Raw genomic sequence first — 22176 nt, 5'->3', positions numbered from 1 at the left:
ACTGACAGTAATGCGTAGTCTTCCGAGTCACTGTCTTGTCCTTTTGACCTTACACCAAGTCCGCCACTTAGGGATATCAGAAGCATCTCCATAGCTAAACCATCTAGCCAGGTCCCTCGGGTTTCTTTTGAACACCATCAATACCTGATATGGGAGACTTGAAGTGATTAGCCAAAAAGCTATTTTATTTAATTTACTATTGCAGAGTCAGCAGAGAAGCTACTAAAATAAAATACGAATTTTGGTGGGATTGATACTGAGAGTATTCTAATTTGTTTTCATTCTTCTTCTCCCATCCTCCCCAATACACACACATACACACACACACACACACACACACACACTCAGAGGCACACTTGGAATTTACTTGGTTAGAAAAGCTAAATCTCTGGAGTTTGAAGTAGCTTTCGTCATTGAGGGCAATATTAAACTGGATATGCTAGTGGCTTCCCCTGAGATAGCCTGAATTTCCTTCAGTCAAATATCTCTTCCTTCATATATATGCTTTTCTTGATAGAAAAAGAGAGAGCGCAAGAGGCAAGGCCCATGCTTGATAGGCAAGGATCTCTAGGAGGCATTGGTCAGGCTGGGAGAGGCCTTCTGCCTTCTGCAGATGTCTTGCAACCTTCCCAGGTCATGACCACCATCGCTGCACTCAAGGGCAGACGTGGGTGCGGACAAGCCTCTGTCATGGCAGAGACGGGGCTGAGGTTTCTCCTGATGGGCATCACCCAGACCAATCAGTTCCACAAAGGCCAGCAGCTAATGTGCATCCCCAGAGCGAGGGCAATCATGATGGAATGAAAATCTGGAATTCTGACACTTTTTTCCAAAAGTAAAGTGTATTTTTCTACTCCTTGTTTATCATTCACAAGGCATGTATTTTCCTGTTCACACCCCGAGTCATTTCTCTGAACGATCTGCTCCATGTGGCTCAAACACTGACTTGGTCATCTATCGCCTTGGTGTCGCTCACTGAAAAGAAAATTCCAACTACTCATTTCACAAGTTTGTAAGACAGAGAAGTGCACCGCTGTGGCTGGCTTGTAACAGACATCCATACACACCTTCAGAGGGTGAAGAAGAAAGCAAGCTAGTGATGGTTCCCCAACTCTGCTATTTTCTGTCTTCAGTCATTTGTTGAAAATTACCCAATAAGAGTCTGAAAACTCAGCAAGTGACGTTACACAAGCCTCTTCATTCTAAGTGCTTCCCATTTGTAAAGCAAAGGAAATACTATTGCGCTTGCCTACCTCAGAGTGTTGCTGTAAGGACCAAATGAGATCATGTATGTGAACCTGTGACAAACAAGAGAAAGTATTTTACAAATACTGTTCTAATGATTCACGTGGATGAGAGAGTTTGTTTGGCATGGCTGTCTGTGTGTGTGTGTGTGTGTGTGTACTTAAGTTTTGTTCTGAACTGAATAAACCTGAGTCACCACACACCTTCCCTTACCAGCATCTGCCCTTAAAGCTGTGCTAATTACGTTTGAGCTAGGCAGAATGATAAACACTAGAGAACAGAAATTCCTTCCTAAACCGAGAATTTGTATCTGACACTGGTAGATGCCTTGTGGCCACTGAGACCTTGTTGCTTCTAAAGAAGAGCGTGTTCTGGGCTTGTCATACCGCCGCTGGGATGGGGTCCTCTGCTCTGGGACCTGAGCTCTGGCCTAACCCACCAGTTCGCAGGCAGGTGCTGGGTCCCAGCAGAGACTGTGCTGTCGAGGGTTGTTTAGGGGGGAATAAAATAAAATGAACCTCTTAACACAGAATGTCATTTTGCTGTCCTTATGTTAATATATGTAGGTCCTGTAAATTTTTTTTTTTTTTTTTTTTGGTACAGGTAGGGGTACAATTTTCTTTGATTGATACTAAGGCTATTCTTAGCATAATCCTTATATTTTCCATCAGACGCTTTCAAAATAAATAAATTAAACAGTTAATACCCCTGCCCTCCCACCCCCCACTATCCCTCTCCGCGTCTTTTGCCTAGCGAGTTAATCATGGCCCCGAGCCGCCTCCGCGTGCCCCAGCATCCCCTACTGAAGTCACCGCGCCGGTGCCGTCAGCTGTGTACTTCTCACGACGGGCACAATTCATCCTCCAGATCCCTGCCGCACACTTTCCTCCAGGAAATCTACCCCGTCGCTGTGGCTTTGTGCGCAGTGAAGACTCTCGGTGTCAAGGCAGAATGGCTGGCCCTGGCAGCAGAGGTGGTGGCGGCAGCCGGGCAGTGTCCAGATGCCACGCACAAGCGGCAGCCTTACCGGTGAATTATTGGCCCTCCCATAGCATGTTGCTTCTGAGGTGACACTTCGTAAATGTCACCTCATTTATCTTCCTGATGCCCCTCAGAAGCAGGGAATCGCATAAAACCCACCAAGGAAGAATTGGTGGTTCTTAAGCGGCCATCCCGCTAGGTGGTCCCTGGGCAGCAAGGAGGGGGCCTGCCGAGAGGTTTCACATTCTCCCTCATTGTGCACCTTCAGAACGACGGCCTGTGGTTCCCACCAGCGTGATCCGTTCCACGGACCTTCAGTGGCCCCTGTGCTGGGCCTGGGGAGACTGACCTCAGGGCCAGTGTCAGTGCCATTAGGGAACCCCAAGGGAGCTAGACAACAGGGGAGAGGACAGCCATGGGGGGGATGGCACAGAAAGCTTCCTGGAGGAGGCGTGGCTGGAGCTACCTCAGAAAGGATGAGGAGGAGTCAGGAAGGGAGGAAGAAGGAAGACGTGAAGGCAGTTTAAGGGGAGGCTGGGAGCTGGCGAGGGCAGAAGTGAGGCTACATCAGGAGCCAGAGGCCACATCCCAAAGGGCCTTGTTTTCTGTCGTGCTGAGGACTTGGTACTCAAGTTGAAGGAGCTCTAGTTTCAAGGTTACGTTGCAAGGCTTTCACCTGCTCCTTCACCGCTGCCCCTCTGGCTCTCTTCCTGCACCAAGAAAACCCACAAAATACATCAACACTGTTTTTCTAGCACAATGACTTAAAAGGCCTGACATTCTACAATTTTTTGATACATGGATGAGTGAATGAATGATTTCTCTTGGACTGTCTTCCTGTGAGTGGTCACACAGCGTTTAACTGGTAGCTGGTTTCATACTCTTCAGAAACAGGGCAGAAAAGGCCCCTTTAACCAAAGCAGAACAGAAAGAGCCCTCCACCCCCCTGGGAGAGGGCCCGGGCTGCGAGGCTTCCTTTCCAGCGCAGGTGGAGTCTAAAGCTGGGTTGCATCGTCCCGGCTCCGGGCACCTCATGAATCAGAGACAGTGGGCTTCCTCGATAGGGCAGAGTGGTTTTCATCGAAGCAAGTACGAAACAGAGAGAAAGATGAATTGGGAGGACTGCTCAGAGAAGGGACAGAGAGGGGTCTGGGTTGCCAGATCTGCGCATTTCAGGAGCGTGTTTACGATGTAGGTGAAGGGCTTTGGGGAGATCAGGTCATTCCCAGTAAAGATCAGAGAAGATGTGTACAGTGTGTAGGATACGAAGGGAGGGGGAAGGCCCATTGCTTTGGCAGCAGTATTCCTTGCCTCCGTGTCCTCTATGTCCTCTGTGTCGCAAGGCAGAGGCTCTGCACGAGCCGGCTTCTCAGCCCCTCTGAACAGACCTGCCACACCGCGCAGCGGCTCACCGTGCACCGAGTCGGGGCTGGGCACGCGCCGTTTCTCAGGGCTTTGCCGTCTCGTATGTCCAGCGCTTACTAACCTAACTCATGAGAATCTCCCACCAGGATTTTCTGGCTATTTCTGAACTTAGTCCGATGATTTGGACCTGCCTGGAGTATCCCCTCAGATGTTTGCCTTCTATTGTGGATTTTCAGTGGCCACTGGACCCAGAATCAACCAGATGTTCCAAAGACTTGGGGAGGGGGGCACATAGAGGACAATCACTTTTTAATGTTGGGAAATTGGAAATAAATGACTGTGCAGATTATTTCTAAGATTCCTTCCAGCCCCACCCCCAGGGCTGATTCCTCCACAGTATTCTTAGATTCAGAAGTTCCCCTGCAACCTGCAAGCCTGAGTTTTTCTTGTCAATGTCCCATATTCTGAGTATAAATACTGTCCGTCGTGTGGGTTTGTGTCCCACATCTGGCCGAAATAACATCTGAAGAGGTGGCTTCTATTTGAAAATTTTTAGATAGTCTAAGAGGAAGCACACTGTAACTTATGACATCCAAAAAGAAAATTGTCCTGGCAAACCAAGGTTTTTTATATCAAAAGCCAGACTTCTTAGTCATTAGAGGGTTTCCTACTGATTTCATTTTGACTGGAGACTCTGTAGTGTTTGAATGGTTTTGCATGTGGTTATGGGGCCGGCCACACATCTAGACAGATGAGACTGTGACCTGGGAAATTCAGGCAGACGGAGGCTGGGCCCAATACTCTGCCCCACCTGACTCTACTCTACTCTATCCCTGCGGAAAACCCCACCTTTACAGCTTCAGCCTGTAGTTTAAGGCTTTGATAACAAAGTTGTCGGACGCAGATAATCCACCAAGGGGGAAAGAGCACGAATTAAAGAGATGAAGCTGCCAAAGAAAGACCTTGCCAGCTCCCACGGTCAGCCCTGTTAGGGCCATAGAATAAAAAATGTCCCAGTCTGAAAAATCTTAAGGACAAACTAGTTAATCCCACATTTTACATAAAGGGAAACTGAGGCCCAGAGTGGGGAGGCACCTTGCCCAAGGACACTCTGCTGCTCAGGTGGCAGCGGGTCTCAAACCTGGATGTCCCGATACCCAGACAGAAGGGTGCCTTTCGGAGACAATAGGCACAATTAGCAGCAATTTTCAGGGGGCCAAATCACTTTGAAATATGAAAACCGAAATGGCTGGAAAAATAGAGAAAATTTTCAAAAATGGCTTTCTGACTCTGGGTAAACAGTAACCACATTTTTTTTGCCTGTTGGAGGCCTGGTTTTTAATCACTCCACAAGCAGTTTTCATTTCTGTAGTAAAATTGCTTGTGGTTCTATTTAATTTGTTTCTGCAGGAGCCAGCTTTGGTGAAGATCTCCAAGGAGCTGGCGGGCATTTTAGCACAGCACGCACAGCCAGTCAATGAGAAACAGTTCCCAACGTGGAGGAAATTCCTCCCAACGTTTCTCAGTCAAGGTAAATAAGACTGTAAAGCTTCTATGGAGGATTAGTCTACACAACCTTGGATTCTAGTTTGGGGTCAACCGGGGCCAATTTAAATCCTTTGCATCTCCTGTGTTGGTTTAGAAAATTGTTCCTACCGTTTTCTTTTTTCAATGCTGCCTAAATATTTATCTTGCACCCAGCCTCTTAAGTAAATAGGAAGCGAGCATACCAAGCGTGGCAGGCATAGCTCAAGATTCTGGGCCTTTTTTTTTTTTTTGTGCCACAGACTTCTCCTGAGAGGTGGGCTTTGAAATCAGACCACCTGCGTCTGAACCTCACCTGTAACCTTGAGTGAGCAAAGTCCTTAAAGCCCCGGAGGCCCAGTTTCCTCACTTTCCGATCTCACAAGGTTGTTGGGAGGACTCTGTGAAATACAGCTATGAAAGCTCCCACCACAGAGCCTGACGCGACACGGTTCTTTAATAAATTTCAGTTTCCCCTTCTGTTGTCTGGGAGAGCAGAAATGGTCTCACTTCCAGTTCTGAAGGTAGAATTTCCGAATAAGGCTCCTCCACAGTCCAGGAGCAAAGCCAGCCTGCATTCCTTTCTCCCTCCTCCTCCTCCTACCTCAGCCGCACTTTCCAACGGCATGGGGAGGCCCATGAAGGAGGGATGGGTGGAGCGGAGATGGGGGGTCCCATGCCAGGGCCCTCACTTCCTAGGAGGCTACAGTGGGGGCAGATATTCCTGTGTGCTGACCCACAGGCATGACGAGAGAGGTGCAGTATAACAGACCACTCGGTTCACTGCTGTCAAGAGATCATAATAATATACTAGCAGTAATATATAATGATAAAATAATGTTATGTCAGATGATAACAACAGCGGCACCTGCACAATGATAATAGCACAGTGACAGCAGCATAATAAGCACTATCTGTGCCAGGCGCTATTCTAAATATCCATGTACAGGTACACGTATGTGTGTGCGCTACCCACACAGGTACCCCATATGTATGAGGAGGGTACTGATACCACCCTCACCTTACAGAGGCAGAAACTGAAGTACAAAATATTTAAGTTATCCCAATTAGCTCTGCTAACATGCAGAAGAGCCCACGAAAGGCTACCTCTGTGCTGCTCCAGGAGTCTTGGCCAGAGCCCGTGGGCACGTTTATCAAGGAACATATCTTAGCTCAGTGTATGAGAAAGAATTAGAAGGGACAGATCTGTTGGTCATTAGAATACACTGGTAGTGGACACCCTGTTCATGAATTCTTTAACCAAGGGGTTCAATGGCAGCCATGTAGTAAGAATGCTAAAAAGGGATTCTTTTGAGGAAGAGGACAGAGAGGGGCTGTGCTACATAACTTCTAATGTTCTCTGAACTCTTAAAATTCTGTGATTCTACAAATTTCCACATGCACCCACTGACAGCAAAGTCAAAATAAGAAAGCCAACCCCCTGCTTAAATGGAAGAAAATAAAGTAGCTTCCATAAAAAATGATCAAGAATAAGAGATTTTTACCAGCCTGAGTAACAGTGAGACCCATCTCTATTAAAAATAGAAAAATTAGCCGGGTGTGGTGGCATGTGCCTGTAGTCACAGCTACACGGGAGGCTGAGGCAGGAGGATTGCTTGAGCCCAGGAGTTTGAGGTTGCAGTGAGCTAGGCTGATACCACGGCACTCTAGCCCTGGTGACAGAATGAGGCTCTGTCTCAAATAATAATAATAATAATGATAAGGGATTTTTTTAAGTCAAGAGGGAAGACCCTGAAGATCTCCAGGTTCATCCAGGACAGGGTGTTAGGAAGAGTCCAGATCTTCCAGGGTCAGCCTGCAAAGACTTCCTGTAAACAATTTCTTTCCATGTGAGTTTTGTAGATCAACACATAGGTGACAGCTAAAGCCGTAAAATTAACTAAATCAGAGACTCACTGGGTTTTTTTTGTTTTTGTGGGTTTTGTTGTTGTTTTTTGTTGCATTTACCTTGCTAAATCCCCCAAAACTGGTATTTCAGTACGGTACATACTCCTGGGCCCCATTTGAAGAAAAAAACATCTTGAACCAACCGAATAGGTATGTTAGGGGTTTAATGTATACTCTCTAAAATCAGTGTTTCTCTTGAATCTTGGTGTTTATTAGGGCTACCTCTGACCAAATTTATAGACATTTAAGGAAAGTGCCTTTTGTATGAAGTAACAGGTGGCTGCATTTGAGAATTGCTAAAATCTCAGGACTTAATCATATCTGCTGTTCAAAGTCTGTGGCTTATACCTATGGGCAGAGGCCCCCCACCCCCACAAAATTGGTGAAATACAGGCCAAGTTTATCTTAATGCTGTTGGGTGCTAGAGGCCATGCTGTCTAGGGAACACTTCATTGTTTTTACTTTTAAATTAAGATATCTCTTTACAAGTAATAACTTTTTTTTTTTTTTTTTTACAAAAGGGTTATACCCAGTAAGATTTGGTAGGCCTAAAAACTGAAGATCGGGGCTGTGTGATTAACGTGGACACCACTGAGCTGGCCCACAAAATTAGTCAGTAAAATATCGTTGCTATGGTTGAGCCCCAGATTTGCCTGTATGGTTTTTGGCATTCAGAGCAAGAGCCAAAAGATAATAAATTATAAAGCTCTCATTATCAGCAAAGAGAAAGCATACCTTTTCCTCAACAATGCCAGCGTCTCCTGGCTGTTATATTTTTTAAAATGTTTTACAACTGGCTTTTATATAGGAGTACTTTGGCTGAGATGATGGTCAGTGTTCTCTCAGCCTGCTAAAAACCCAAACCTATAAAACCTTCGAAAAGCAGCGAAGTTGACCAGAAAGAGCACATTGATCGTCAAGATACAAACTGTGGACTCTGGGCAGTTAATTCTCCCTGAGGGATCTGACCATAATTCTTGGGTTCGTTGTTTACGTGATGAACAGGCATAGACTCAATGATCTTCACAGTGTCTTTCTAATTATGATTAGAATCAAAACTACCGTGCATTGAGCCCTACTTATATGCCAAGCATTGGGCTAAATACTATAGACATAGTATCTCTAAGATTCACATCAACCTGGTGAGGTAGTTTTATTATGCCCACATTACAGATGAAGAAAAGTAAGTTCAGAGAATTTCAGCTATTTGCCCAAAGTCTCCCAAGACATGGTAGATGCAGAATCTGAGCCCAAGTCCACCGAAGCCTGGGCTCTTGTCTTCCTGCTCTAGATGGGCACAGTTCCTGTGACACGTCCGTTCACCTACTCCATGCTTTTCCCACCAGGGGGTGTGATCGAAGCGTTCCCACTGGCAGACAATGTCACCAACCTGACAGTAGACATGCTGATAGAGCCCAACGGAGAAATCAGTGTGCTGTCCACGGGGGACCAGTTTCATGCCGACGGCCCCTTCATCTCCTCCGGTACCACCTTGCCTCAGACCTCAGTGAACCCCGAAGTTCTCAGTTATTTGTGCCTCCAAATCGGAAAGGCTTGCAAAATGAGAGATGTGGTTGGTTACTTTTCTATAGATCTCGTGACTTTTATTGATCCGAGCACCTTGGAGCAGCAGGTAAGTCAGATAGATGTCATATGAAATATTAAAATATGTAAATGACTCCATACCCTACATACCATCACAGCGGGGGGTATGAGGGAGCTTCTAAAATTCACGGCTACTCTGATGAGCTGACTCTAAATTCAGCATCTACGTGGTCCGCGCCAATCCGAGAGACCAGGCTTCCTGTCTGGAAGTACGGGGCCAGGGTCATCTTGTTCAGGTACAGTTGGAGTTTAAATGACTGAAACCTCATACCTCTGTTGACTGGGCCCTCCGTTCTGTCCCTTGGTGCTATGCCTGTGTCTTGTGAGACTATTTTATGCCATCCAGGGATTGAACTTGTCCGAAGCCTGTTCTTAAACAGAAAATCAATCACTGGATAGGAGTTAAGAGCTCTTGTTTCTGTTTCTATTCTTAGAGTAGTTCACCAGCAACTCAGACTGTCGATCTTTTTCTTTAAAAAATGTATTGGGAAATATTTCAGAAATATAAAAAGGTCTAAATAATAATATAATCAATATCATGTGTCCCCCACCTAGCTTAAGAAATAAAGTGGTGTCAATACCACCTCCAGTCCTGTGTACTCCTTGCCAAATGCATAGCTCCTCCTCCTGGGGGACAGGAGGAAGCTACTGTCTTATATTTAGGATTTTGATTCCTAATTCCCGTCCATATCTTTGCACTTTTACCATACATGGATATATCCAGCAATAACACATGGTTTTATTTGGCATGTTTTCAAGCATATTGTAGATCGTAACATTCTATATGTCATTATTGTCCAGTATGTTTTATTTATTAAATACTGCACTGTGAGGTTCTTCGTGTGCTTATGTATGGCTCTGATGTATAATATTCTGGAAAAATAATTTTTAGCCTTTTTTGCTTTGCCTTGTTTCCTCCAAAATTATAATGCTTAAATTCACTACCTATTTCATAGGACTCGTTTTTAAAAACGTTCAGTGACCCCTGCCTCAGTGCTGGGCGTCCAGACCTGTGTCTGGAGGGCGAAGTATCCTCCCGGCCCCTCCCTCCGTAGCTGCTGGCCATCGAGCACTGTAAACGTACTCTAGTTGTTTTATATTCATGATTCTCAGCTTTACGGTTCTCCATTCCAGTCAGATGATGGTTTCAAAGTGAGAGTTTATGTTTTTGGCCGTTTTCAGCTTGTTCCATAATCATTTTCCACGTGCCTTCCCCAGCCCTCCGTTGGTTTCACATTCTGTTCTCAGGCCCACACGTCGAGAGGGAAAAGGACAAAGTGAAGGGCGTTCAGACATCTACCTGGGGGCAGCGGAGAATAGAAACAACGCGCCGTGGGGAAAGCTGGGTGGCAGGGAAGCGGGGGAAGGAGACAGGGGAGCCCACCCCCTCAGATATTTGTCACGAGAAAGGAGGGTTGAACCTGGGGTCCCAGGGCGGTAGGCAGCATGGAGCTATGGGAACAGTTGACCTGTGGCTTGGTATAGGGAGACTCGCACACAGCCTTGAGAGTGATCTTCTCCAAACACAATGCTTGCCTTGCCCTGGGCTTGCCACCCTTCCAGGCTTCTGAGAGAAAGATCCCACCTTTCACTTGGCTGGTCCCATGTTCCCGGCCAACCTTGTGTCATCCTAACTCCCCTCTTTTTCTCTCTGGTCCATCCGCACACACAGCCTCTCTCAGTCCCTCTTACTCATCACACTGCCCTTTGCCACAGGGCCTTGGCATATGCTACCCCTCCGTCTGAGGGGCCCTTGCCTCATCTTTCAACCTAGTAAACCCCCTTCCCATCATCATATTTCAGCTCAAGCCACACTTATTAAAGCCTTTCCCGTCCTTCTGGAAAGAGTCAAATTCTCCTGTTTTAAGTTCTCATGTTGTCGTGGAGCTCTCCCTCATACCATTTATCTCAGTTGCAAATTCAAACTTATTTATGTGAGTGTCTGATTAATATCTATCTCCCCATAGACTGTGAGCTCCCAGAGGATATGTGCTATGTCTCTTTCTGCTCTCCGCTATACCATCAACATTTATCTCTGCCCTGGCACGAAGTAGGTGCTCAGTAGATGTTTGTTGAATGAATGAATGAACAATAGCGGTTTCGAGCACATGCTGGATGCTGTCATGAAGGCTTTTAGAGAAGGAGCTCAGACAGTCATTGGATGAATGGGATCAACAGATATTAACCCAACATTCTTTGATTTTATCATACTATGAGTTCTCCTTGTTCCTTCCCCCTGATACTTGAATATATGGTCACTTGTATTACAATTATCAACAGAACATTGAAGGAAGTTCTCAGTGACCACACAAAAGGGTGTTTCTTTCTATATCAGCAAAGGAAATAGTTCTGTTCTCTCTATCTAATAGCTGATTTGCAAATCACCGACGTGTTCTCTAGCCATTTTGCAAGTGATATCACTCAGAAAGTGCCTTAATATCTTTTCTAATTGGAATGTCTTGTGATGCCAGTGAAGAGTCTGGCAGGCATAGTATCAACCTCTCATTTTTGCCAGTCTAACAGAAAAAATGTTATTTTTTTTTTACTCAGTATTTCTTTGATTATTAGTGGTGATGAACATTTCTTTATATGTTTGTTGGCCCATTTATATATCTTTTCTTACTTGTCTGATCATGTCTTTTGCCCCCTTTAAATTGGACTATAATGCAAATGTTGATTTGTAGGAGTTCTTTGTATATGAGGAACTCTTGTTCTTTGAATGTTGTGCATGTTGCAAATACCTTCTCTCAGATTATTTGTGACCTTTCTTTCTTTTTTTAAGCCGTGTTTCTCCACCATAAAATCACTATTTTTTCCTTTGTAATTAATTAGTGATATTTTGTAGAGAGCTGCTTAAAGTACCCCAATATCTTATTCCTTATCAAATTCCACCCACAAAGTTTATCATACATTGCTCACTTTTTCCTGAATCAACTACCACTATGATAGTGATAATTTTCTATTTCTATATTTTTTCTACATTTGTTAGTTGTCAGTCTACTGCAAGGAAGAATTTTTACTTCTCCACTTTTCATTTATGTATATATGTATGCATGTATTTATATCAGTATGAACTCATGGGTTTCTATTTTATTTAATGGGTTGTATTTTGATACTTTCATATTTTGATGCTCAAATTGTCCCAGATTTGGCCAGTTGGAGACCCTGCAGGGTGGTTCTTATGTTCTTTTGATATGTTCTTATCATTCTTTGAGCATTGTCTTACTTTCTGGCACAATAAGATGTTCCAAGTTTATTTTCTGTTTTCCCTACCCCAGACCTAGGATCAGCTGAGAAGCCCTGGTTCCTTTAGCAGAGGAGGATATTGAAATCTGGGCTGCTAGTGTTCTCATGCTGCTGGGATGTCATTGCGTCTGGGACCTCTCAGTGGACAGAGCTAGAAAATACATGTGTTTTATATATATATATACATATATATATGTATATATATATATATAAAATACATATGCACAATTATATACATACATATGCACACATAAGCATATATCTGCATGCATACACGTATGTATCTATAACTATTTCTGTATCTATCAGAGTGTGTGTGTGTGTGTGTGTGTGTGTGTATTTATTTATTTATTTTTAGATAGGGTCTCTCTCTGTCACCCAGGCTGGAGTGCAGTGACACTAACATAGCTCCCTGCAGCCTTGAACTCCTGGGCTCAAGCGATCCTCCTGTATCAGTATATATATTTTAAAACCATGAGTTCCTGCCAATGTCTCCAATTGCAAACCAGCACTCAAGATTCTTTCTAGATTTCCCGTTTTCCATGCTTAAAAATCGATACCCCGATCACACTGATTTGGAAGCACAATTACAATCTATATACGTTGTATAGATGTATCAGAATATCACAAGTATCCCCAAAATATGTGCAAGTATTATATATCAATTTAAAAAAATACAAATAAAACCCCATCCCCATGCTGTTATGTTAATTAACAAAGGGGAAAAAAGCTAAATAGAGCCTGACACATAGTAACTGTGTATGTTTACAAAAGAAAATCCCAGAGGGTTGGGATCAATATATCTAGAGAAGGGGTTGGTAAACTACAGTGCATAGGCCAAATCTGGCCCAACATCCATTTTATATAAATAAAGTTTTATTGTAACTCTAAAAAAAAGAACCTTCTCCAACAGTGAGAAATTATCTTTATCCCTCAATATATTTATTAATACTTATCTGCTCAATCAATTTACTTATTTACTAAGGTAACCAGTCTCATACCCGCTCCTGCCATCTCCTTTGCCTCCCACATCTGTGCCCTGTCCCCAGTGCCTTATGTGCTTGGATACCAAACCCTGTCATTTGGGTATTAAGTTTATTTGTAATGCTCTTCATCGTAGTAAAGTTTCATATAATCAAATCCAGCTCTTTTTTCTAAATTGTTGTATTATCTTGAGCTTATCGCTTTCTCTTATCTTTAGTTTTCTTAGCTGTAAAATGAGGAGGTTAGTTACTTGACTTCTGAGGGAACTTCCAGTTCAAAAAATTATTGATTTCAATAATATTTTTGTAGACCTTATTTTTCTGTATCAGAAAATTCAAAATTTAATAGTAATAAGAAGAGGAATTCACTTTTTAAAAATTATCACCAGGAAATAATCACAAAGATTTATATATACATATTAATCACTACATTATTAAGAATAGCAAAACATTTCAAATAGCCTAAATTCCAATAATAGAGAATTTTTAAGCAAATTATGATAGATCAATGGAATTGAATACTACTACAAAGACATTAAAACTAGTATTTTTGAAGAATATTTAATAGGAAACTCTATAGAATAGCAGGAGGGTAAAAAGCAGATCACAAACAATATATGCAATATGATGACAATTTCATAAAAAGAAAAAAAGAAACCATACAACACAGAGCAAAGAGGATCCAAATATATACACTAAGATGTTGCAAGTCATTCTTTCCAGATAGGAAGACTGAGGGTGTGGTAGTCAGAAAATTGGTCGCCCAAAGTTGTCCACACCCTAATTCCCAAAATCTGTGAAGTTGCCTTACATGGCAAAAGGACTTTGCATATGTGATTAAGTTAAGAATCTTGCAATAGGAAGGTGATTTTGGATTATCCAGGCAGGCCCAGTGTTCACAAGGGTCCTTTTAAGGGAGAGACGGGGGGCTCAGAGAGAGAGACTTGAAGATTCTATGCTGCTGACTTTGAAAAAGGAGGAAGGGCCAACGGGCCAATGAATGCAGATGGCCCCTAGAAGCTGGAAAAGGCAAGGAAACGATTCTTCTCTAGAGTCTCCAGGAGGAATGAAGCCCTGCCCACATCTTGATTTTAGCCCAAGGAGACTGCTGACCTACAGAACCTTAAAATAATAAACCCGTGTCATTTTAAGCCTGTAAATTTGTGGCAATTTGTTATAGCAGCAATAGGAAACTAATACAGAGAGTGATAACTGTTTTGTTTTTTGTGCTTTCTGCATTTGCATTTTGAAAACTAAACATGAATTATATTTCTAATCAGAAAAAATAATGATAATTATAAATTTGTATAGAATATTACATTAATAGTTTGCAAAACACTTTCACATACATGATCTTACGTGCACACACATCTTGCAATAGACATGAAGGCAGAAAACTGAGGCTACTGCATCCATTTCAAATCCTTGCCTGCTGACCCCAGCTGGGCCCCCATACTTTACCATGCTTGAGTGGCAGGAGCAAAGATGGCTGGGAACCAAGGAGAAGTAGACAAAATGACCATAGAGCAACAAGAACAGGTCTACATTGTGAATCAACTCCAGATTAGAATGTGGAAAATCCTGTCTATAGATGTAAGGAGATAAGAATGAGGTTCTAGAAATAACAGTTTTGGAAATGTAGGGTTTAAATATTGGGAACATCAGGCAGAACACAGGATCATTTGGGCATAAAAGAAAAAGGGCCAGTCCCTGGGAAATGGCAATGATGGAGCATGGTACAAAAACCGCCCTTGTCAATGGTTGTAGGTCCAAGACTGGCCTTCAGAGATTGCATTCAGAATACGTGGCACACCAGAACGCACACAGCTAAAGGTGGCCATATCGGAGATCTGGCCTTCCCATGGGAGGATGAGAGGAGGGGATCTGCCCCAAATTATGGTGAAGGGATCCAAAGGCAAAGGCAAAACTATTTCCAAAGGTTGATGGGTCTTGGAGCAAGGGCCAAAGATAGACAGTATCTAGTGGGTTCTAGGAGGAGCGTGAAGCTCCTAGTAAAGGCTCTAGGTTGAGGAGGACTGACATGTTCATTGAACAAACACCTTCCAAGGACCCAGTCTGGCCTATGCTAGGTACTGAGGGAGCAGAGATAAACAAGACATCTTATTGTGAAGAAGCTTACGTCCATCCATCATCCAGTTTCATTTGATGTACATGCATATCATTGTTTTGTACTCTTATTGGTTCATAGGTATAAATATGGCCTCTATGAGATTTTTTAATCCTCTAGAAAATGCACTGGGCTTTGACTTGTTTACCTCTTCATGATGTCTAATGCAATGATGGTCATATTAGGCTTGCCACCTGATCATCATTTGTTGATTGATAGACTCTTGGAACTTCTAGATGACCCAGATTTGTTGAGCTTATTTACTCACTTTTGGGAAACTCTTAAACAAAACAAGTGTTTATTGAGCACCTGTTAGGTACAAGCCAGTATGCGAGGTGCCAGAGTAGCGCACTCTGTAAGATGTAAGAGACAAGGAAGTGCCTGTCCTTAGGGAGTTCACAATCTAGCTTGGGAGAGAGGCTTGAAAAATGAATGACGAGAAAAGGCTTAAGTGACAACTACACTGAACAATAAAAGAGACATCAGAAAGATAATGTCAGTTTTAACTGCCAAATGATTCGCTACTAATTCAAACAGGAGAGAGATCCCTTCTGTTTGGAGCAATCAAGAAAGGTTTTTACAGAGTAGGTGGGACTTGAGCTGAAAGATAATTAGGATTTGAAGGAGGAAACAGTGTGTTCCAAGTGAGAAAGAGGCTGGGAAAGGTGAGTAGGGGAAAAACACAGAGCATATCTGGATAAAAATGATGATCTAAGTCTTTCTACCATCACGTCTGACTCACCTCGTAGAAACGTGCATTTGCATAGCATTCCTCTATCCCTGCTCGTCGTAGAAAAGTCTCTAGACGTATGATAGATTAGCAAAGATGCTTTCTGTTGAAATTCCTAGATGAAAAACAACTTTGTTCTTAGATAATTGTGAACTTTTGAAACAACTGTCTCTATTACTAGCATTGATAGTTATTACTTAAAAAAAAAAAGGAAAGGAAAGGAAAGGAAATCCAATCTTTAAGCATTTACACAAAAAACAGCTACAGGCAACTTAGTCATGGCCCTTCCTAGATAGGTAAGGTAGCTACAAAAGGAAATAAGACTTGTCACAATGTACAAATTGTGAGGAAACACAAAAATGGAGACCCTGATGTATATCAGAGTACATTCCATTTATTCTGAAAACTATTTCTAAGAATTTCTAAATGCAGAATATCAACCCAGAATTTAAAAAAAAAAAATCTGAAAATAGTTTCATTGCGATGCTAATGGGTTCTGGCTTTCCTGTAACTACTGTGATACTGTAGACCGTTCCCTTGACCTCTCTGACCCTTGTTTTTTCCTTAACATCTGGTAAATTCCTGCCCTCCTTCTCACGGGATGTTCTGAGAGGCTGAGCAGATACAAGGTGCCGTTCCTATTAAATCAAATGGTGTAACCACGTGTAAAACTGTCACAGGAGTCCTCAGCAGGTTCTCAACCTGTGAGTGGAATCGGAATTGAATTAGCATTATTTTTAAAAGTCACTGAGCATTATCATCATCTCAAAGTGATATATAAGCATCAAAAACGAATACATTTACTTCAGAGAATGGAAAAACCGAGGTCTACAGAAATATCATAATTCCTTCTTGTTCATTGCTGTATACCCGGCACCCAGCACCCTGTCTAGCGAATAATAGATGCTCAATAAATATTTATTAAATGAATGAATGAATACTTCCCTCTGAGTCCCCCTCTAGTACTCTCATTTGCAAGATCTCCCTATCTCTGTTTTCAAGATATAAAAGGTATTCACCAAGGGAGCTCGATGAGATTTACTTTTCCTCTTTAGGGAAGGTATTTTATTTATATGTACGAAGGCTAACAGTGTATATCTGAATTAAAATTTAATAGGCCTTTGGTATAAACAGAAGTGCCTATTATTCAGTGTTTTTAATGCTATAATAGGCACATTGTTAATCACAATTAATACCTAGTGAAGGGAAAATAGATCCCAAAGGGTTTTGAAGTATTAAAGTAAAAGACCTATATTCGTGTCAATGAAAGAGGCATATAATATACGACTAATAGTAATGATGATGGCAATGGTGATGACTTCTACAATAAGCACTTAGACAATGGTAACAAATTTTACAGTGAAAATTACAGTTCTGTTTGTTAACAATGCTAGTGCAGGTAAACTAGTGGACAACTTTCTATATACAATATTACCGTATGTGACTGTCCTTGAATGGTTAACATACCTTACATTGTAAACCTCGACATTGAGGAGGATTGAACCTAAGCCTAAAAATCAGCTCTTGGGTAGAACTTGGGTTGTTCTACATGTAATAGACCTAGTTCTTCTGCTTTCATCCTCTTGCCCCCCAAGGCTTCAGAAGATGCCCACTCTCGTCGTAGAGATCTTTGCTTCCTTTCAAATGAAACTGAGACACCTCTCTCTGGGCTTTGAGATCTTTAACTAACTTTAACCACCGGAAACATTGCCAGGACAAGGAATATCTGGGCATCCACACTGCATCCTGCACTTTTTAATAGGTACCACATTTCTGCAGGACTCAGAAGGGCAGCGGATAGGAAAAAAGAAAAAGCCTCCCTGCTAATGCTAAGAAATACCAGAAGATTCTTTACACACAAGTGTTTATAGCTTTCCCCCAAGCAGCACAAAAACAAAGCTGAAAATCTGCTTCCTACTTCCAGCTGTCACCCGCGGTCAAGACTTTGTGTGTGATAAATTTTCCTTTGCAAAATTGTCCTTTTTCTCTCTAGCTTTGTCAAGGTATAATTGACAAATAAGAATTGTATATATTTAAGGTATGCAACGTGATATTTTGATATACATATACATTGTGAAATGATTACCACAATCAAGCTAATTAATGTATCCATCATCTCACATGGTCACCTTTTGTGTGTGGTAAAAATACCTAAGACCTACTCTCAGCAAACTTCAAGTATACAATACATGATTATTAACTATAGTCACCATGCTACACATTTGGTCTCCAGAACTTATTCATAACTGAAAATTTGTACCCTTTAATCAGCATCTCCCCATTTCCCCCACCTCCCGACCCCTGGTAACCACCCTTCTATTTTCTGTTTCTCTGAGTTTAACTTTTTTAGATACCACATGTATGGGAAATCATATGGTATTCGTCTTTCTGTGTCTGGCTTATTTCACTTAGCATAATGGCCTCCAGGTTCATCCATATTGTCACGAATGACAGCATTTCCTCTTTTTAAAAGCTGAATAATATTCTATTTTATATATATACACCCCACAGTTTCTTAATCCATTCGTCTGTCCACGGAAATTTAGGTTGTTTCCGTATCTTGGCTATTGTGCATATTGGTGCAGTGAACATGGCAGTGCAGATATCTCTCTAAGATTTTATAATATTTTCCTTGGATATATACCCAGAAGTGGGATTGCTGGATTGTATATTAATAGCAATTCTCTTTTTAATTTTTTGAGAAACTTCTATACTGTTTTCCATATGGCTAAACCAATTTGCATTCCCACTGGCAGTATGTAAGGGTTCCCTCTCTCCACATCCTCACCAGCACTTGGTATCTTTTGTCTTCCTGATAGTAGCCATCCTAACAGGTGTAAGGTGATATCTCATTATGGTTTTGATGTGCATTTCCTTGATGATTAGTGATGAACACCTTTCATATACCTGTTGGCCAGTTAGTTGTATGTCTTCTTTGGAAAAATGTCTATTCAGATCCTTTGCCCATTTTTAAATTGGGTTATTTGTTTTTTTGCTGTTAAGTTGTGTGAGTTCAGCAAAAGTATCCTTAGTGTTCATTTTAATTTAATTTTACTTATACCATAATGTTGGAGTGACGAAGTACAAGGTAATTTGCTCCAGGCCTTACCTGTGTCTTAAGACAGTCCTGAATCACCCCCCTCCCACCATAAGGCACGAGTTGCTTTTCTCATTGATTATGTCTATAGGACATAATGGCCCCATATTCAGTAAGTGCATTCTCATCCCACCTCCCACATAATACCTTCACCCTGACAACTTGTTTTTCTTTTGCTCTCTGTCAATATACAACTTCCCTTCCTTTCAAAACATTTTTCAAAATCCAACTCCTCATGGAAATCTACCTTAATTAATCCCCCTTCAACTGCCACTTCGTCGTCTGGCCTCTTGAAGCTGAGGCCAGTACTGATGGCCAGAGTAATTAGTCGAGATAATGTTAACTGTTCATTGAATTGTTATCATGTTCCAGACACTGTTATATATTTTACATGTAGTAACTCTAATCCTCACACCCTGAGAAGTGGGTGTTATTATCCGTAGTTTACCAATGAGGAAACTGAGGCTAGAGTGACATATCCAAGGTCACACAGTTATTAAGTGGCGAATCCAGGGTTCAGAGAATGACTTTTCTGGCTGCCAACCCTGTGCTCTTTCCCTCACAGCAAATGCTCACTGTGGCACTGCGTTGGATTCACAGTGATTTCCTTTGTGAGTTTCTTCCCCCTCTCCGCCACTATCACCAAAGAAAATGCATGTTTCTCTTGTATCTCCTCAATATGCTTGTTGAATTGAGCTGAACAGCTTAAAGCCAAGAAAACACATCTCCTATTTTTTTTAATATATTCCATCCTTGTGCTCAGCACATAAGGTAATCATTAAATGTTAATGACTAAGCGAAATGGAGTAAAATCAGTGTTGTGGTAGCCATTTTTAAGCTTTAAGAGTTGAAATGTGCAGCCCATGCACAGCACCACAGCTGGGAGCGCCATATTGCCATTAAGCCAGAAGGTGGATTCACGGGATGGGAACATTGAAAACAGACACCACAAGAATGGTTAAGTCAGTTTTCCAAACCACTTTCTACAAGTAGCTACTGCTTTCCCCCCCATAATAATTTCACAATGATTAGCCTGCTAGGTAAGAAATCCCAGGCAAAATCCTACATCTCACAGGAATTTCAAATAGCCTTTGAAGTACTGGGTCAACGTTGGTGGTGATGTGGACAACAGGTAGAGTCATTCTATTTAACTAGTCAAAAATGTAAGAGAACTGACATCTAGATTTCTATTATGGGCTTTATCTTTCAAGATAAATGCCTTTGTTCTTATAATTGGATTGATGAAATGCAATCTCGCATTCCAACACATATGGATATCAAAACGTGTATTTGGTGAGGAATGGTGTGTCATGCTACCAATTTCTGCTTCCTTTGCTTTCTTTGCTCATAGCACAAAATTTCCTATTTTTTGCCAAAACATTACTATGTAGCTTTTTAACTTAATTAAATATATAGGCAATTACTGACACCATCTGTCTTCATAGAAAAAGAACAAGAAGTGACACAGAAGACAGGGATTCTGAAGGGGATATTTAGCAAACACAATCTTCTAGTTCCACTATAATAATATTTATTTTTAGGAGCCCTTCTGTTATTTTAAATTATTTATGCTTCCTAGAAATAATGAATTTGAGCTATACTTAAAATGTGGTGGCTTTAGTATGATTTTTTAAAAAGAAAATATCAGGTAATCCATTGCTTTTTTAGTAAAACAAAAACTTAAACATGTCGTTGAACATCTGTTACTAGTACAGTCTAACACAGCACTTAAAATCCTTTAAAATCCCTGAAAACCTTTATAAAGTTACATGAATCTTTTGCATAAATAGAACTGTTTTAACAATATGTATTCCTTTAAACATATATTTTGCTTTCTTAATCATAAGGTTCATTGTGTTCCCTATTGTTCCAAGCCCTTATAAATAAGTAAATGCAATGGCTTCCCTTCTTCAAGGGGTCAGTCCTCCCCTCTCGTGCCACCACATTCCTGTGCCCTCTGGAGTCCCTTCCTTACTTACATCTGTTTTTAACCTTTGTCTATTTCTCCACAAATGACTTAATATATAAATGATATCAAACCAACCCATTGGAACTTGATCAGGCTAAGAGTTATGAACCAATACAAAACACAAGTCCAAATAAACTAACAAAATTCACCTCCCATAGGGAGAACATAGGCAGCCCATATAAAGAACATGGAGTTCCCCTAACATTGGCAGTTACCACCAAGGAGGACAACTGTGTTCCCAGCAGCTCTTCCTAGAATGGAGGGAGCATGTTTTGAATCCCACGTGGCAGTGACTAAGTTCCAAAATCCTCTGTAAATAGAAGTGTGCAGAACAAGAGGACATTTTTTTTTTTTTTTGAGACAGAGTCTCACTCTGTTGCCCAGGCTAGAGTGAGTGCCGTGGTGTCAGCCTAGCTCACAGCAACCTCAAACTCCTAGGCTCAAGTGATCCTCCTGCCTCAGCCTCCCGAGTAGCTGGGACGATAGTCATGTGCCACCACACCTGGCTAAGTCTTCTATTTTTTGTAGAGATGGGGTCTCATTCTTGTTTAGGATGGTCTGGAATTCGGGACTTCAAGCAATCTTCCCACATTAGCCTCCCAGAGTGTTAGGATTACAGGCATGAGCCACCTCACCAGCCTTGAGGACATTTCTAAAGAGGCTCAATATAAAGATACTTTTCAAAGAAATGACACTATACAACTTCTAGTCATATTAAAGGTTTATGGTATATCGAAGAATATGCAGTCCCAGATTTGGGGGGAATGCATCAATGTATGTATTTTGTATTTTTTATTCACTTGTTAATGAAAGAAATACGAAGGAAGTAATTTCACAGTTATTTTCTACAAATTGCCTCAAAGATTCTGCATAAAATGCCTAGCAGATACAAGTAGAGCTAAAACTAATTTACATTTACCTGCCGTGACTCAAGAGCCGTCTAGAGTATTCCCCTGAGAGGAAGCTGTACATTAGGAAAGAGTGCATTGAATTTTAGAAGAGGAAAGAGGAGAAGGGGTGGGGAGAAGGAAGGAAGAAAATACCCCCCCCGAATGCTGTTTCTTACATTTGCTAGAGATTGACCCTAAGGACAAAGGGTATGGGGGGGAGGGGTGTCTGTCACTTAAAAGCAGCCTCTGAAGTAGGAGAGCCCTGACAGGTGAGCCAGCACCGAAGGACCTTACTTGGTGAAACTCCAGAGTGACTTTCAGTCAGCAGCTACTCGATTGGGACTTTTCCCAGGGCCCTAGAGCTCCACCCATACATTTCTGGAACGTGCCACAGGACTTTCATCGATCACGGGTAGGAACCGTGGCTTTTTGCCCATACTGAAGGACAGTATTTCTTTGTCCTCACACAGCTCTTACATCATAGGTTCTCAAAGTGCTTCACAGA

The 22176-nt window shown here is 41.9% G+C and overlaps 1 protein-coding gene across 5 annotated transcripts in view; it reads left to right on the top strand.

Annotated features, from left to right (window-relative positions):
- Window positions 1-22176, top strand: part of IQCH (IQ motif containing H) — a 198145-nt gene that overhangs the window by 139329 nt on the left and 36640 nt on the right. For all 5 annotated transcript variants that reach the window (XM_069458489.1, XM_069458514.1, XM_069458506.1 and 2 more), the window contains 2 exons: window positions 5002-5122; window positions 8370-8656. In XM_069458489.1, coding sequence (XP_069314590.1) covers window positions 5002-5122; window positions 8370-8656 — 408 coding nt within the window. The remainder of the gene's footprint in view (window positions 1-5001; window positions 5123-8369; window positions 8657-22176) is intronic.

Source organism: Eulemur rufifrons, chromosome 2 (assembly GCF_041146395.1).
Source record: "Eulemur rufifrons isolate Redbay chromosome 2, OSU_ERuf_1, whole genome shotgun sequence".
Taxonomy (NCBI): Eukaryota; Metazoa; Chordata; class Mammalia; order Primates; family Lemuridae; genus Eulemur; species Eulemur rufifrons.
The sequence above is the reverse complement of the archived record's forward strand: the minus strand, read 5'-3'. Positions and strand labels throughout refer to the sequence as shown.